We start from the raw sequence: 17134 nt of genomic DNA on the forward strand, positions 1-17134 counted from the left end.
GATGGGCACAGAATCCACACGTGCTTGTCACTGTATCTTTTGAAGTCCTTCAAAGGACATCGTTTTGCTTTTAATCATACATTAGTGAATGTTGGAACAGCAATTTCCCTTTTTTATGGCTTTCAATGTGACATATTAAGCTCTAAAGAGCCAAATGTATCTCTAAGTTTGGCATGCCTAGACTCCAGTGGCAGGAGCCAGGAGCGCAAATGGGTTAGGACCAAAGGAAAGGAGATGATGAGGAAGGACCAAAGAAATGGAATATTTAGTTCAGTCAAATCCTGTCATTTGCATTGTTTAAGGATTGCCAAGAGGCAGAGGCCAGCTGTAGTGTTGTGTCACCTGTAAACTCACTGAGTAGACATAGCTTATTTTTTTATCTTGACATCGACAACACTTTATGAAAAAACAAAAAAGGTGGCATATAGGAGATCTTAGAGCATTTTTAAAAGCATACCAACACCTCATATTTCTATGACGAAGAAAACTAAGCATTCACTTGACTTTCTCTAGAGGTCAGGAAAATACTATTGTTGTTCATTGGGAGAAGAATCTGTCCCTTTATGACTTCAGCCCTACTGGGTTTGGGGGGACACTGAGGAATTTTACTGTGCTCAGGAAGGGAAAAGACTTCCTGTACTAAGAGATCTGGTTGCACCAGCCTATCCCAGGCATGGTCTGCCATTTTTACTGTGCTTCTGACTCGATGTGGTCATGGCATGTTTTTATTATTTACTCAGTGAATTAAATCTATGAAAGCAGAGAAATTGGGCAGTTTGGGCCCTGAAATGAATTTTGCATGTGCCCTGATTTGACTGTGTAATTAGGCTGAGGTAAGTGGACATATGTAAATCTCCCATTTCCTTTGGTTCTTCATAAGCCCAGTCTAAGGGACATCTATGCCATGGAGAGAGCTGACCTCCCAAACAAGAGTTCCCCCAAATCAATGATACTAAACCATTTTAAATGTAATTTGATTCTGCCTATGTACACAGGCCAGTATACTATCAGGACAATAATGGACAAGCTCCTAGCATCTTACCTATAGAATCATGGGTGGAGCATTAAAGGAGTCAATACCCGGGTGGATTCAGGTAGTTATCCTAGACCATGGAGCTTTTCTTTCTACTATCATTTGATCTATCAGAGCTTAGTGGAAGCCCCAGGTGTGTAATGTGATGGAAGGACAAGGGCTGTGGGAGCCTGGGTACCTCTTTAGGAAGACCTCAGATTCTCATTATGATTTTGCTTCTGATTCATTAATAACTGTCACTCGGAACACTTTCCCCTCTCCCCTTTGCAAAACCTTCTGTGCTCCACACTGATCAAACTCCCACCGCTGCGCTGCTTTCCACACCCTGAGGTCTGGACAGTAATATTTAGAGGTTTCTTATGTTCTGATTTGTGTTCTCTGTTTCACACAAATTCCTCTTATTTCTATAACTACATTACAAACTTCTTGGGGGTTACATCCAAATCCCATCTTTTCTTTCAGCTCCTAAGATGCAAGACCAAAAGACGAATGATAGATTGATAAAAGCAGCTAAGGAACTTCTCATAAGAATGAACCTGAGAGTTTGCGATGTGCTGTTCTTTCTGATTATCTAGGTGTAAGCCATGGGGGAGATTCACACTTCCAGTTGGTGAGGAGCACCTATTCTGTTTATTACCATTCCCTCCAGGAACCCTCTCACCCTCCTACCTTCCCTCATTCATTTTATACACCACACTTAAAATTGGAGGCATAACCTTGTTCAAGAATGTGCAAAACAGGAACTCGGTAATGAACTCTTGTTGCTGCTATAAACTTGATGGATGGCTTGGGGAGGAAGGGCATTAAACAGCAATCTCAGTCCAGTGATTAGCTCTGTGGCATTCCTCCTTTGGAGCTCATGCAGCGCAGCATAGCTTTCATTCTGCTCTAGGTTTCCAGTGAGCTTCATTGGGTGTGCCAGGAATGTCTCTGGATCTGGGCTGGAGGAGGAAGGAGCCAAGAAGGTCTTTCTGTTTCCAGCATTCCCACTGCCTTCCTTCATCTCACTTCCCCCAACCCACCTAACTCACAAACCCAGCTGTATTTGATCTGGATAAAACCTTATGTGCTTCCCTCTGACCGTTGCCCACCTCAAACTGCCAGGACATAAATGCATATATATAGTCTCCTACATTTTGCCTGAAATATAGAAATCCTGGCACAAGAAGGAGTGCTCAGGTTCAATTTGCCCAAATGAACCATACACTGGGTGATCTCTTGAAATAGTTGCATGTGAATTGCATTTTCCATGTCTGGCTGTATTTCCAGAGCACTGTCAGAGGGGCTTTCAGGATCTGAGATAATACTTTCATAGTGACTAATTATACTAAAAACTGAGGACTATTTTAACAATAGAATGTGATCTGACAATGAGAAAGAGAGCGATGAGAACACCTTTTCCCATTATCATTTGGTTATAACAATGGGGCACAAGTTTATGCATTTGTCCTGTGCTTTTCTCTAATTGTTTCATGTGTATTTTATCAACAACTACTTTGGAACAGGGAGTGTGAGCCATTTATCTCAGATCCTTCACTACACAGCTCCTTACACAGGAGCAGTATTTTTTAGATTTTGTCACTCCTTATGGACCATGGACCAGCAGTGTTGGTCGCACCTGGGAGCTGGTTAGCATTGCAGAATCTCAGGTTCCACTCAGATTTCCTCAGTCAGACTCTCTTTATTGGTTAGCTGCCCACATGGCTTGTATGCACATGAAGATTTGAGATGCCATGATGGAGGAGACACTTAGCAGGAATTCATAAAGTGCTCATTGCATTTAACCAAAAGAAAAATTCTCTCTTGCAAAGATGAAATTCTGTGTCTTGACTAAGAAGTTCTGGATGAATCTACATGTTACTCGAATGTTAATTCCAAGGGGAGGCAGAGAGAAGTAGGCAAAAACATGAACAAAATAAGCCAATAAATATGGTTGACTTAGAAAGGAAATTCCCATTAAAATGATGTTTTGATAAGATAGTTTGGACCAATTTTTAGTAATAGACACACCCTTTTGGAGCATTTCCTCTTAGAGATGGAAAAGGCCAGTTTTGGATTTTCACTGCTTGGATCAGACATTCATCCACTTCCAGGACATCAAGATTTAGTAGGAAGTATGAGAAATGCTGAGCAAAAACACCTGCATGTGAAGTTACATACTTGTTGGAAATATTTGTTACTTTTTCTTCTGATTTGGATAGTCTGTGCCTATCTGTACTGATGCAACTGTAAGACTTTGAAGGTGTAACTTCTCTCTAATAAGTGAGTGGCAGTACTGCAAAAAGCAAAGCACTACATGGAGAACATGCACGGGATGTGGCATCAGAGGAATCCCACCTCCATGACTTCCTAGATGTTGATCTCGACCACTTACCCAACTTCTCTGAACTTTATGTCCTCACCTGTGAGATGAGCACAGATACCTGCCCCAGCTGCCACTGAAGGACTGGTGAGCTAATAGGTATAGGAGGCATTTTGAAATCATAAAATAGGAAACCAATGCAAAGGTATTCATACTACTGTTACTACTACAAATAAAATGGACGATAACTTTGTAAATTTGCATTTCTGTATGTCCTACTTCTCTCCATTAGAGAGCAATATTACCACCCTCCTATGTTATATATCATCTGGACCTTGGTGCTACATTCAGAGATACTACAGAATAATAGATTACTGTGTGCACATTGGAGTCAGAATGCCTGGGTTTAAATCCTGGCTTCATCACTTATTAGGTACGTGATATTGGGCAAGTCATACAACCCGTATGGTTTCAGGATGATAAGATTATGATAATTAAATCAGGTAAAGCATGTAAACTGGCTTATCTCAGTTTCTGGCAAATAATCACTCAATAAATGACAGCTGTGATTGTTATTATTCACCAGCATGGGAACTCTTTAGAGCAGGACCATGCATCTTTATCTTTATTGCCCAGAACATCTAGTGATAATGTTCTAGGCACTTACGCTTCCTCAAATCATTCCCTTACCTGATTAACACATATTTTGCGGCTCAAGGAGGATTTGTGGAATTATTGACTGATGGATGGATTCTGCTTCTCTGAGTTTGCTTGGTCTGTCTTGGAGTTGCTCACAAATAGAACAGAACAAACACAACAGCACATACACTAGTGAGAAGGAGGTGTCCCTGGCTTGAGAAAGCTCATTAACTCTACAAGCCTCATCCTCACAGATGTTCAGGGAGTGATGGAAGTCACAATCATTTACTCTGTGAACCCTGATAAATCATTTGATGGATTTGCCCATGTCATCCATCAGCCTGCACTTGTCTTGAGTACTTGACTGAAGTCTATAAATCTGTTCCCTTTAAAAAGCCCCAACAGGCAATCTCTGATTTGGCCCCGTTTTCTTGAAGTTAGCGTGGAACTTCTCTCTGTAGGATTTTTTTTTGTTTTGTTTTGGAACTTGGTGCTGACCTAAACCAACCACCCTTCTCCCCCGAAAGCAAATGTCTGCTTTACTAAATGGAAAGTCACACCTTAAGTGTCTTACTTGATTGGACTGAGAAGTTTTATGTACATATAAAGAGAAGCAGGGAAAGTAAAATATAAAGGAAGGTGTAAGGGGCACATTTTAAATAAGTACACGAAGACTGACACCTCAATTTTTAACATTCAGAAAAAAAAGCACCACCTGAGTTCTCCACATGTAAAGCTCCACTTTACATGCTTTACCTTATTTAATTATCATAATCTTATCATCCTGATTTTACGGTGAGGGCATTGAAATCATATGGGTTGTATGACTTGCCCAACATCACGTACCTAATAAGTCAGTCAGACGGAGAGGGAGCCTGTCCTCAGTAGGTGGGAACTCGAAGGCACTGATGTCAGTGCGATTACGGGAAGCTCATCTTCCTCCAGTTTCCGTTTGTGTCCACATGGACTTTGCGGTCCAAACAAATAAGTCCAATCCAGATATGGTTTTTCATTCATGAAAGCAAATCTCCTTAAGCACATGTGCCACATTAATGGAAATCCCACCAGAAGTGATTCAGTCCTTTGAAATTGTCATTCCCCCCTTCGTGTCTTTTTCCAAAGGCAAATTGTATTGGAGGAGCCAATTCATGAACTCCTTAGAATTTAATGCCAACACGGTCTTCAGATGCTGGTATTTTTACTGGGAAAGAAGAATGAAGAAGAATATTTTTAAAAATGTTGAGAGCCTGGTTTGGGGAAGAGTTCTGAACGGTTGGGAAAGGACCCAAGCTGACAGACCTGCGAACTCTGCCCACCATCCCCCTTCCAGGGTGCCCAGCCCTGTGTGCTGCTTCGGAGGGACATGAGGAGAGAGAAAGGCAAGGGCAGTAGTCAGTGTGCGGTTGAGCTGAGACACCATGAAGGGGAAGCAGAGCTAATGTGCTCTTTTTATTATTCATACCTTGTTTTTATATGCACTTTTAACTTTTTGAAGCGCGCTCACATCCAAGTGCAAATTACATGTTTATGAAGCACTTGGCATCAACAATTGCTATCTCTGTGCCCAGATTATTTCAGAATCTCAGGCCCACCGGGGTTGTTAACTTCCACTTTATTCATTTAGGCTCCTCTGGCATTGGTCCCTCACTCTTATGCCTTTCCTCTCTGCCTGTTTAACTTCTGGAATGGTCTGAACTATAAAAACACATCTCTGATCATTTGATTTCCACGCAAGCTGACCAGGGTGGATCTGAGCACCATAAGAGAGGTTTATGAAGTGTAAGATTCAGGTAGTTTATTTGTTAGGGGGTGGGCAGGCAAGTGGGTCCATATTCTATTTGTGTCTTTTACTGTTTAAAGCATCTTATTAAGTCATAAACGACCCAGATGGATGTGGTCATGATGGGCATTGGCTAAATGAGGAAATAAAAATGAATAGTTTGTGCATCGATTGGAGCTTGCTTTTAGATTGCATCTTTTTTATTTTAATACCATTCTATTAAAACACACACACACACACACACACACACACACACACACACACACACATAAAATCTAGCAAGAGTCTCCAGGGCAGAGCCAGAAGGCTATTTTTAACTTGAGTATTATGCTGCCTTAATTGTATCTTCTTTGAGTAGACAAAAACAGTGAGTTACTGGCAGAGGGGAAAAAAAAAGGCCAGTTCATATTCTGGTATATCTGTGAGCCCCAACAAACATCTGAAGGTCTCTCCCACAGCTTGCCTTGTCAAGAAAGGTCGGAAGGGTAAGCATGGCTGAAGCAGAAGTCTTAAAAGGAGCTGTTGCGTGGCTGTTGATTAGAAAATGGAAGATTGTATTTGATGGCAACTCAGAAAAGCCTTGTCTGAGTAATCTGTCAGGTCTTGCCTCCTGGAAGCCTTAGCTGCTGAATGAAAGGCACTAAGCAGAGGTCACCAGGACCATGAATGCCTTGGAGCATCAAGTGGCCAAGAAGGTAGAGGGTCTTAGAGATGGAACATGTAAATGAGGGCGCATCTATGCTTTCCTCATCAAGTGATCATCTACAATATGTACATTTTTATTGCTATAAGCTTGCTAGTTCACAGTGCACGCTATGGACTCAATATTTGCTTCCCCCCTTCCAATTTATATGTTGAAGCCCTAATTTTTAATGGGGTGATGTTTGGAGGTGGGGACTTTGGGAAGTAATAGGACGAGGTCATGGGAGTAGAACGGTCATGATGAGATTGGTGCCCATATAAGGGGATAAAGAGATCAGAGCTCTCTCTCGTCTGTGTGGGGACATAGCAAGAAGGCAGTTGTCTATCAGCCAAGGTGTTGGTTCTCACCAGAACCTAACCACGCTGGCATTCTGGTCTTGGACTTCTAGTCTCCAGAAATGTAAAATGTAAGTGTCTGCTATGTGAGCCACCCAGTCTGGTATTTCAGTATAGCAGCTGGAGCAGACTAAGACAGTGGAGCTCTTACTTGTATTTTTCCTGTAATCCTATCTAGCAAAGGAAATCCTACACTATCTTTATGGATAAAGCATAAGGGGTTGAGATGTGGAGAGTTATAAGGAATATAGTGTTGGAAGCATTCATACCATCACTAGATCTCAAGAATCTGTTTTCCCTATCAGACTCACCCTCCCCTACCCATCACACAAAAAGAAATCAAAGCAGAAACAAACAAGCAAAACCCAAGCATAAAAATACACACCTAATACATTATTCTCTTTTTGAGCTGGGTAGCTATTAGATATTGTAAAGTTTATTTTAAGGACCCACATAGAAACAGTTGAAACCAGGAGACTTAATGGAAACACTAAAACCACATCAATCCAAAATGTGACAAGAAAACAGCTTCTTGTGTTTTTGGTGAAGCAATAAATACAGTAAAACTACTTATTTTCAGAATATTTATGGAGAACAGAAATGAGGTAAGGACTTTCACTTCTAGACACTAACTCATGTTTGTTTGACCTGGGTCAATAATGACAACTTAATTGGCCAAATTCTTACATTTCCCAACTGCTGACTAAGTTAATTTGCAACTTAAAACAGGCATCTCAGTTTGCAAACCCTTGGACTAAAGCCAGTCTGATCCCAAGCTTTACCCAGAAATGAGTTGGCACACTGGAACTTGAAAGGGGAAGGGTAGCGGTCGTACGCTAATTACCATGTGTCGCGTGTTATAAGGAATATAGTGTTGGAAGCATTCATACCATCACTAGATCTCAAGAATCTGTTTTCCCTATCAGACTCACCCTCCCCTACCCATCACACAAATAGAAATCAAAGCAGAAACAAACAAGCAAAAACCCAAGCATAAAAATACACACCTAATACATTATTCTCTTTTTGAGCTGGGTAGCTATTAGATATTGTAAAGTTTATTTTAAGGACCCACATAGAAACAGTTGAAACCAGGAGACTTAATGGAAACACTAAAACCACATCAATCCAAAATGTGACAAGAAAACAGCTTCTTGTGTTTTTGGTGAAGCAATAAATACAGTAAAACTACTTATTTTCAGAATATTTATGGAGAACAGAAATGAGGTAAGGACTTTCACTTCTAGACACTAACTCATGTTTGTTTGACCTGGGTCAATAATGACAACTTAATTGGCCAAATTCTTACATTTCCCAACTGCTGACTAAGTTAATTTGCAACTTAAAACAGGCATCTCAGTTTGCAAACCCTTGGACTAAAGCCAGTCTGATCCCAAGCTTTACCCAGAAATGAGTTGGCACACTGGAACTTGAAAGCAAAAATGTAAATCAGATCATTCATGTGGTTGTTCAAAATAACTCATTTAATTTCTATCATTAACGATGATATTTGAGCATGCCCCATGGCCATGTGCTCCATGGCCACACCCCAGCTTCTTCTTTGGCCTTATCTCCTACCACCCTACCTTTTTTTAAAATTCTTCAACTACATCATATAGACACACTGCACAAGTTCATGAATGTTGTTTCTGTGAATTGGATTCAGACTTAAACATCATCCATCTCAGTAGCTTTAACTCAGGATATTTGTTAGAATCACCAAGGCAGCTTTAAAAAATGATCAATATTTGGCCCCACCCTAGACAAGCGGGATTTAAAAATCCATGGAAAAGGTAGGCCTGTGGTTTATTTTAAAAGCTACCTGTGGGATTTTAAAGTGCAATCTGAGATGAGAACCACTGAACCTTGTTATCCTTTTGAGGCCCAGGGACTCGGATCCCCTCTTCCCATTCAGAGTCTAACTGTCCCAACACTGGCCCCCAGTTTTTTACTAGGAGCCTGTAGAATCATCAGCCTCTACCTCTTGCTTTGCTATTCCAGTAAGTAGGACTCACAGTTCCTTTCCCCATTAATTCTCAGAGTCACAGAAGGCCGGGGTAGGAATGTACCTACCCCTACATTATCTAACAGGAGGTGCTCAAGGAGGCAAAGTGGATTGGAACCCACATTTTCTAGCACTGTCACCATTATGGTTTTAGTTACCCGGTTTATGTCCTTTCCTTTTATCTGTGCTGAATGAGGTCCACGGACTGAGAATTTGGAGGATCCTCAACTTTTTTAGTGTGCTTGCAAGTTCTCATCCAATAAATCTTTCTTTATAAGTCCCTCTGTTAACTTTTCTTTCCCCTGTGATTTGGGAGTGGAGGCTGGAGTGTCAGACTAGTATTCTCATTTTTATATGCAAGTAAATCACTTGATTATATTTTTTGTCCTTATGTTATCATGAATATTTCAAATGAATTTTATATGGTTCATATTTATGGTTTGGGAGCTATTTCACATTTTGGCTCATTGCGGTCTCATCTGCATATACGTATCTCAGCTGATGTTGATTGGTCTCATTTACATATTCATCATGCTCCTATTTTCAAAGATATTTTGTTATATACTGGCTTTTCATCCCTCTCCATTGCTATAATAGCATGGTAGATATGTTTTTAAATTGCTCTCATTTCCATACATAATTTTCCTGGTTACCATAAATCACCACATTGTCACCTAGTCCCCCTACCCTATTCAGTGTAATCTTCACACTTTATACCAAGCTGACATAAGGCTCCGAAGTAATTAAAGTCAATGTAAACAGTTTACGGTGCACTTTGCAAAGCCACTTCACATTGCAGAGTTTAATGATTTCCTTTTCTCCCAGCCGGTCCCAAAGCAGCGAAGAGGTTTGAGATAGTGATGCTGATGAAAGCTAAGGTGTGAACAGTGATCATTTCATTTCCGATGGTGACACTTCTGCCCCAGTTCTACCAAAACGACTCCTTTCCCTTTTGAATTCAGGCAGAGGGGAGTGGGTTAAGCTGGGTTAATGAAAGAAGGAGAGTCATCAGCATGGGCTGGGGCAGAGTCATTGGATTCTTTCAATCACTCTAACAGGAGGAAGAGGGCAGAATCAAATTCTTCAAATCCCCATCCACCCTGCCCATAGAGACCCTTCTCTTCTGGATGAGAACAGGACTAGTTTTCTTTAGACCTTAGTTGTTTGCCCAATTACTGGCACCTACTCGCCACTATTTCTCCAGCAATGATATCAGTTTTTGTCTGTGGATCTCCCTCCCTGACTCCAAGTCCATGTGGTTGGAGTAGATGCATTCAATTCTAAGAATGGAGCCTGTTTACCCAGGCCACAGCCAATTGGAATATCATATTCTCTTAGCTGCTGTGTTTGGTCCAGGGATGGTTATGTGATCTAAGCAAGTCATACCAGTCTACATGTCTTTGGGGATGGAGCAAGAAAAGTTCAGCTCTGTCCTTCTGAATAGAACCCAAGATGCGAAGGCAGAACTGGGGCTGCTTGTATTGCCACTAGTGGTGGGGCTGGTGACGGAAATGAACATAATGGAAGGAGACCTGAGAGAGGCACAGAGGCCAAGTCCTAAGGACACTGAACCTGAATAGGGATGTTTCTGAAGCCATTCTTCCTCTCTGACCGTCAAGTTAAATGAGCCATTAAATTCCCTTTTTTCTCCCTTAAGCCTGTTTGAGGTTTATTTTCTTTTGCCTCTTACAACAAAAGGAATCCTAACAAATGCAAAGTTTGTACCACTTATTTTGCACATATTAGCTTGTACATTTTTTGTCCTGGGTTATATTTTAAACTCTAACTATTTAAATGTCTAGATCATAGTAGATTCTCAGCCAGTGTTCAAATGCCTCTAAATTTCTACATTATTTATCATTATTATTCATACTATTTAGTATTTCCTTTTTATATCTGGATATCTTGTCTCTCCAACTAATTATATTTGTTTATTCATTCATTTTTTATTCATGCATTTATCAGTTATTTATTATATTTAATCTGTGTGAGGCACCATGGATTCAATATCAAGTGAAAGCAAAAATGTCCTTGTGCTCATGGAAATTTTAATCTAATAGGGGAGTTAGAAATTAATTAAATTATCACCTAAATATGTATAAAATTGCTAAAATGATAGTCAGCACATAAAGACCAGTGGTGCTATGAGTGTATGGTATGAGTTATCCTCATTGGGAGGTCAGGGAGGACTTTCCTGGGCAAGTGACTCTGGTGTGGAGATCTGAAGGATGGGAGGAGCCAACTAACTTCAGACACTCCAGTCAGAGGGCAGAGAGTGTGCCAAGCAAGGGCCTTGGTTGGAAGCACAACACAGTACATTTTATGAACTAGAAAGGGGCTAGTAGAGCAAAGGAGAGAATGGGAGAGGTCCAGTTTCTTCCTTCCTTCCTTCCTTCCTTCCTTTCTTCCTTCCTTCCTCCACCTGCTACTATTTTTAATCCCTCTATGTGCCAGGCATTGTCCAAAGAACCAGCCATCACATTCTAAATAGGTAATATTATTTCTGGGAATGAAAATGCTTGGGAAATGGCGCATTTTCCAACCTGGTGAAAGTGTGTGATACAATGCATGTGCCGGGGGCTTATGACTAAATCCACAGTAATAAGGGTCCCTTCCTGCTACTATTTTTAAATGGCGCATTTTTCTACCTGGTAAAAGTGTGTGATACAATGCATGTGCCGGGGGCTTATGACTAAATCCACAGTAATAAGGGTCCCTTCCAGTTTCTTCTGCAAGTGAGTTTGAGCCGTGCAGGTCTGGCAGCAGAGTGGTGGGGAGACTGAAGCTGGGACAGGAATGGCAGCCTCATGCAGAAGGCTATGTAAGTTGATGAGACTTTGGATCTAATGGCAGCAGGAGTGAGAGGAGGGCATTCTGGGGATTATTTTGTGGGGGAGTAAATAGGATCCGAGGAGCACCTGGATATGAGGGACAGAGGGGCCTGAGTCAAGGAAGACAGGATTTCCTTGCTTTGGAGTCTGGGCAGATGGTGATATTATTCTCTGGGCTGCATGGGAAGATGAGAAATTTAAGGAGAGAGGTAATGTGCACATATTGAATTTGAGGCACTTTCCGTTTACTTAGGTGTGGATATTTTGGAGGTTTTCCATTTCAAAACAAAAATTACGGTCTCAGAAGAGGGGTGGGGTTAAAGATGAAGGTTAAGGAGCCATGATAGTATGACATTCTTTGATGAATAATGATTTAGGGATATGACTATAAAAAAGAAAAATGGCCAAAAATGGATCCCCAGAATATCTGAACTTGGAGGAACAAGAAAGACGGAGAGATGGCTTATGGAGTAGTCTGGGAAGGTAAGAGGGCAGGCAGAAGGGTGTGATGTCACTGAAATTAAAAGGGGGAAGAGCATTAAGAATGGCATGAATGGTCAGTGAAATCTATTTCAGTGCATGTAAGTTAAGTATCAGGAAGACCAAGTAGAAGTAATTAGATCAGCCAGTTATGGTATTGTTAGGGACTTTACTAGAATAATAGTATTAGGTAATCGGTGGCCACCTTGCACGTGGGCAGCCTACGGAGTGATTGAAAGGAAAGAAGAGGGAGGCAGTGAATATAGGTGCTTTTTCTAAAGAGTGGTAGTGATGGGAGGAGAGGGGAAGGAAGGCAGAATTTATACAGAAAACTTCCCTCCTTCTTTTAAATAAGGATAGGTGAACCTTGGTCACACGTTGAAATTAATGAAAGGAATTTTATGATTTGTGGAGAGGGTGATATTGGAGAGGAAGCCAATATTTATTAAGTTCAGGAAACTGGATAAAAACTGAAGGAAGAAGAAAAACATAGGGGATAGATCTGGAAAGGAGATGAGAACTCATAGAGAAGGGGAGACAATGAATGAAGGTGAGCACAGAAATGGAAGGGCACAATCAGTGTATTCAGAGTTCAATTTGGTGCCAGTCTCTCTACTAGGTAGTGTTTTTGAGGCCTTAGGACATAAAAGGTGTTGGAAAAAATAAGATCACTATAATTTTAATTTTTGTGTACTCACTGTGCTAGTGCAGGCTGATTAATAAAGACACGAGGCAGAGATGGACAGGCTGCAGCTGAGGAAGTTGAGGAGCTTCTGAGCTAGCTGCCTTGTCTCTGAAATCATTGCTATGTCAGCTCAGCTCAACCATTTAGATCACCACAGAGAAGTCTTGTCTGAGGCTGAACGTCCAATTAGTGGTCAGTCACATTGCTGATTGAATTTTATTAAGGTGGATTATTTGTGATGTCTGATATTCCTGTATTTTAGAATAATTTTGATTCAATTATGAGGCAATCATCTGGTCTATGTTAATTTCAGGCAGGGCAATAGTAATCCATCAGGAACACACCTTGAGCCAAAAGCTCGCCAAGTCTATTGCTTTCCTCTTTCCCTTGGTGAGCTCTGCTCAGACGAGTGCCCCACCTCCCAATTCCTGTGAGTGTTGAATGTCTTCAAGAAGGTAATTCCTGAAGACTGCAGATCTTAAACTGGGCTCTCACCCACCCGGAGGGTGCTTGCACTGAGAAATTAGAGATCACATAAACCATCGCCCCCTTTTAGAATGCCTCCTTTAGTGCCCAGGTGAGGAAATCAAGGCCCTGAAAGATACAGTGACTTAATTGAGGTTACACAGTAAGTTTGTATTAAAACTAACATCCAATCCCAGGATGCTGACCACTCCCCTCTAAGCAGGTGGTTTAATAATAACTACCTGCTTTGTGTTTCTTTCACTCATGGGTTTCTCTCTTTCCCTCAAACCTCAGTAAATATTCTTCTTAAAGGGGTGGTGGGGTGAGAGAAAGAGCCAAGAGGAAAAATTGAATGGCTTCAGGAAGGAGAAGCACATGTCACCTGGAGGGTGGCTTTCATTCCCTTGGTGTGATCTGTTTATCTGTTGCTGTGTTTATTGGCCCTTAAGTCCTGCTGCCACTACAGTGAAGAATACATTTTCCCAGCTCTGAAGGCCTGGGAGATGGAATTAAGAGCCTTCGAAGAGAGAGTGGGTTACCTAAAATATGGGAGAATTCGTTCTGCTTTTTATTGCTGTTGGCCATTTTGGGAAAATCCCTACATAAACTAACCCAATAAAAAGTGAATGTTTGCATTAATGAAGGAATTTTCTCTTTTCAAAGGAAATCTCCCCCAGTGCTGTAAACTTTCCCAGTACTTTTAAATGTTTATGTATCAATTACCACTTGTCAGCGTAGCTTGGGAACAGGAAGCCTAGCACAGCTCTAAAGCACAAATGTTAGGCGCTGCTGTCAATTAAATATTAGTCAGAAATGATAGAAGGTTTCCCTGAAGAAGAATGATGTCAGCAGAGAAAACAGGCTTTTGTTTATGAAAATTCCACTCACAAGTACTTTGGAAGCAACACCTTATAGAAGAAAGCAGTGAGGTTTCTTGGATTGCTTGTGTTCATTTCAGTGCCCAACTCTGAAAGAGTCCACATTACTGTTTGGGAGTTGTGATACGGAAATAAAACGGGAGGCTGTGTGGAGAGTTTTCTGGCTTCTAAGCATAGGGTATCCCACTAGATGTGATCTGAGGCTGTTGCCCATAGCCCGATTGAGGACTTCACACATGGTATTGTCAGGTACATACATTTTCTCCAGGTCCCCAAATCCAGAAAATGCTCCTTTTGGGATGACTCGAAGCTTGGTGAGGACAAACCTCCTGAAAAGAGAGTGGACATAAAATATCACAGCCTATCCATTCATAAATAAGTGTCTAATGTATTATTATCAGCTAACAGCAAACATGCACTAAGTGTTTGCCATTTAATGATGGTTGAAATTGCTTTTACATGGTCTCTCTTCATCTTCACCACACAGCAGTGAAGCAGTGATGCAGGCACTATTGTTATCCCCATTTTGCATAAAAGGAAACTGAGGTTTAGGGAGGTTAAAACAGTTGCCCAGGGTCACACAGCTCATGGTAGAGCCGGATATGAACCTTGCTTGTCACCACTATTCCATATTGCCTACTGTAGCCCTTCCTCTACTCCAACCCCGAATACCTCTTCCCTTTTTGTCATTCGTAGCTGACCTTTCAAAGAGACAATGAACCCAATAGTAGAAGGCATATTTTAAGAATTTTCATTGCCTGTACTTGTATTAAGTGTTTAAAACTTAACATAATTAAATCCTCTCTGAAGATGGAAAGTCTTGATTTCCGTTTCCTGAAAGGCTTTAAACTAGATAAATTGAAGGTATTTCCACTAAAAATAGCCTAGATTTCTTATGTAACATATAAAAAATATTGTTCTAAATGCATAGCTGAGCTTGCAAGAATATATGAGAAATCTCCAGGGGTCCAACTGAAAACCTGAGCAATGAATACAAAGCAGAATACTAAGAGGGTAAACTGAAGCCAAAGTGTGAGGAAGGGCAGTTTTTCTGGACTTTTTAGCCAAAGGATTTGTGTTTTGATGGAAAACTGGTACATGAGATGAAACATGGAAGAGGGATGCAAAGATCCATTTCTTTCATCTGTCTGTGCATTCTCTCTCTCTTTCTCATGCATTTTAGAAAGAAAGGTACAGAAGATGGATGACAATTTTCAATGAAATATAATCTGGAAATTTTTCATAATTTATAAAAGACATAAATCCTCATATTCAGAAATCTCAACAAAGCCCAGGACAGGAACAAAAATAAATCCCCTGCCAGATATCTATTAGTTTAAAACTGTAGACAATAAAAATATTTTAAATTCAAACAGGGAGAAAAAGATATATCATCATCAAATTAAAAATTAGAAAACTTGTAAACATATCTTCAGACTTATTAGAGAAAATAATTGCCAATTTAGAGTACTATATCACAAAATGTTTATTTTCAAATGTGATGCTAAAGACACATTTAGAAAAATTTAATTAGCCACAACCACAAAGTTTTAGCAAAAGACTTCCTTTATAAATAAGAAAAATTAATTCAGTGGGGAAGAACAAAAAGCAAGAAGGAATACTGAACAAAGAAATTAGTGCTCCTTATTGAATAGGTGGGTTTTCATAATCATTGGAAAACTTACCTACTTATTAAGAAATACTAACAGGATATTGACTAAGAACTAGGTCACAAACAAATTGGTATCAAACAAATCATTTTTTGACAATGATGCAATTTAATTACTTTGAAATCAACAAGAAAATAAAATGAACTCCCCGCTCCCCACCCCAACACATGTGCACCCAATGGGAAAACCTAAACCAAAACAAAATAAACATCCATTTAAATGATATGGGTCAAAGAAGAAATTACAATAAAAATTAGGAATTACTTGGAATTTAATTAAAATGCAACATATAAAACTTATGGGTTGTAGCTTAACTGTTACTTATAGAGAAATTTGTAGTTCTATTATACCAGAAAAAGGAAAAAGATGGAAAATTAATGAGCTACACTTCCATAGGAAACTAGTGAAAGAACAGCAGAATCCTGGAAACAGAAAATTATAAATCCAATATGTATTTATTCCCTTTGTGGCCAGAACTTAAGGTGCAAACTCAAAAGCAATTTAATAAGAAAATTGATTAAATGACAAACTGTTGATAAAAATGTTTTGAGAAGATAAACACTCAGCTAAACTTAATTTGATACATAGAGTTTAAGTTCAATCTATATTAAATGTGGTATTTCACAATTATAGGGTTAAGTTTCTACATAAATTTATGCTAAGATGGGTAAAGAAACTTTCTTGTAATATTGAAAATTTTATTACAATAGTTTCAAGGACTCTTGATTTAGAAATCTAACACTAAAAATGATCATTATAAAAAAGTAACATTACTTGAATGTTTCTTAAAGAAAACTGTTTATCACTTAAAGTTGCAAACCCGACCTATCATGGAAGGCTTTAACCAGAAACTTTCTGATAATTAATTTGTTATGTCTTTATTAATTTAGCTATAATTAATTAAAATAAAATGTGTGTGCAAATTTCTTTTAAATAACATTAGTAAAGGCAAAAGAAAAAAGGAACTTTATTCTTAGTGAATTTTCATTTTAGAAATAAAGTAAATGAATCTAACAGATTAACTTAAAGCACAGTGCAAAGTTTAAGTATGCCTTGAGAGAAGAAATCTAAAGAAAGTGAAGAGAAAAAATAATCAAGATAAGAGTAGAAATTAATTAAAAACAATGAAGTGTATCAACAAAATAAAAAGCTAATTCTTTGGAAAGATGAATAGACTAAAATATGTTAACTTTAAGCAAGAAAATAACAACAATAAAATAGTGAGAAACATGAAACGTGACACTTAACTACCAGTATAATGGGTTTTAAATGAGAGAAACCTAGGAACAATTTTATAACATTAGATTTGAAAAAATCAGACAATATGG

The 17134-nt window shown here is 39.5% G+C and overlaps 1 protein-coding gene across 1 annotated transcript in view; it reads right to left on the reverse strand.

Annotated features, from left to right (window-relative positions):
• FSHR (follicle stimulating hormone receptor) overlaps positions 1-17134 on the reverse strand; it is a 136623-nt gene that overhangs the window by 60990 nt on the left and 58499 nt on the right. Inside the window, exon 2 of the mRNA XM_005864852.2 lies at positions 14394-14465. Coding sequence (XP_005864914.1) covers positions 14394-14465 — 72 coding nt within the window. The remainder of the gene's footprint in view (positions 1-14393; positions 14466-17134) is intronic.

Source organism: Myotis brandtii, unplaced genomic scaffold (genome assembly GCF_000412655.1).
Source record: "Myotis brandtii unplaced genomic scaffold, ASM41265v1 scaffold191, whole genome shotgun sequence".
Classification (NCBI taxonomy): Eukaryota; Metazoa; Chordata; class Mammalia; order Chiroptera; family Vespertilionidae; genus Myotis; species Myotis brandtii.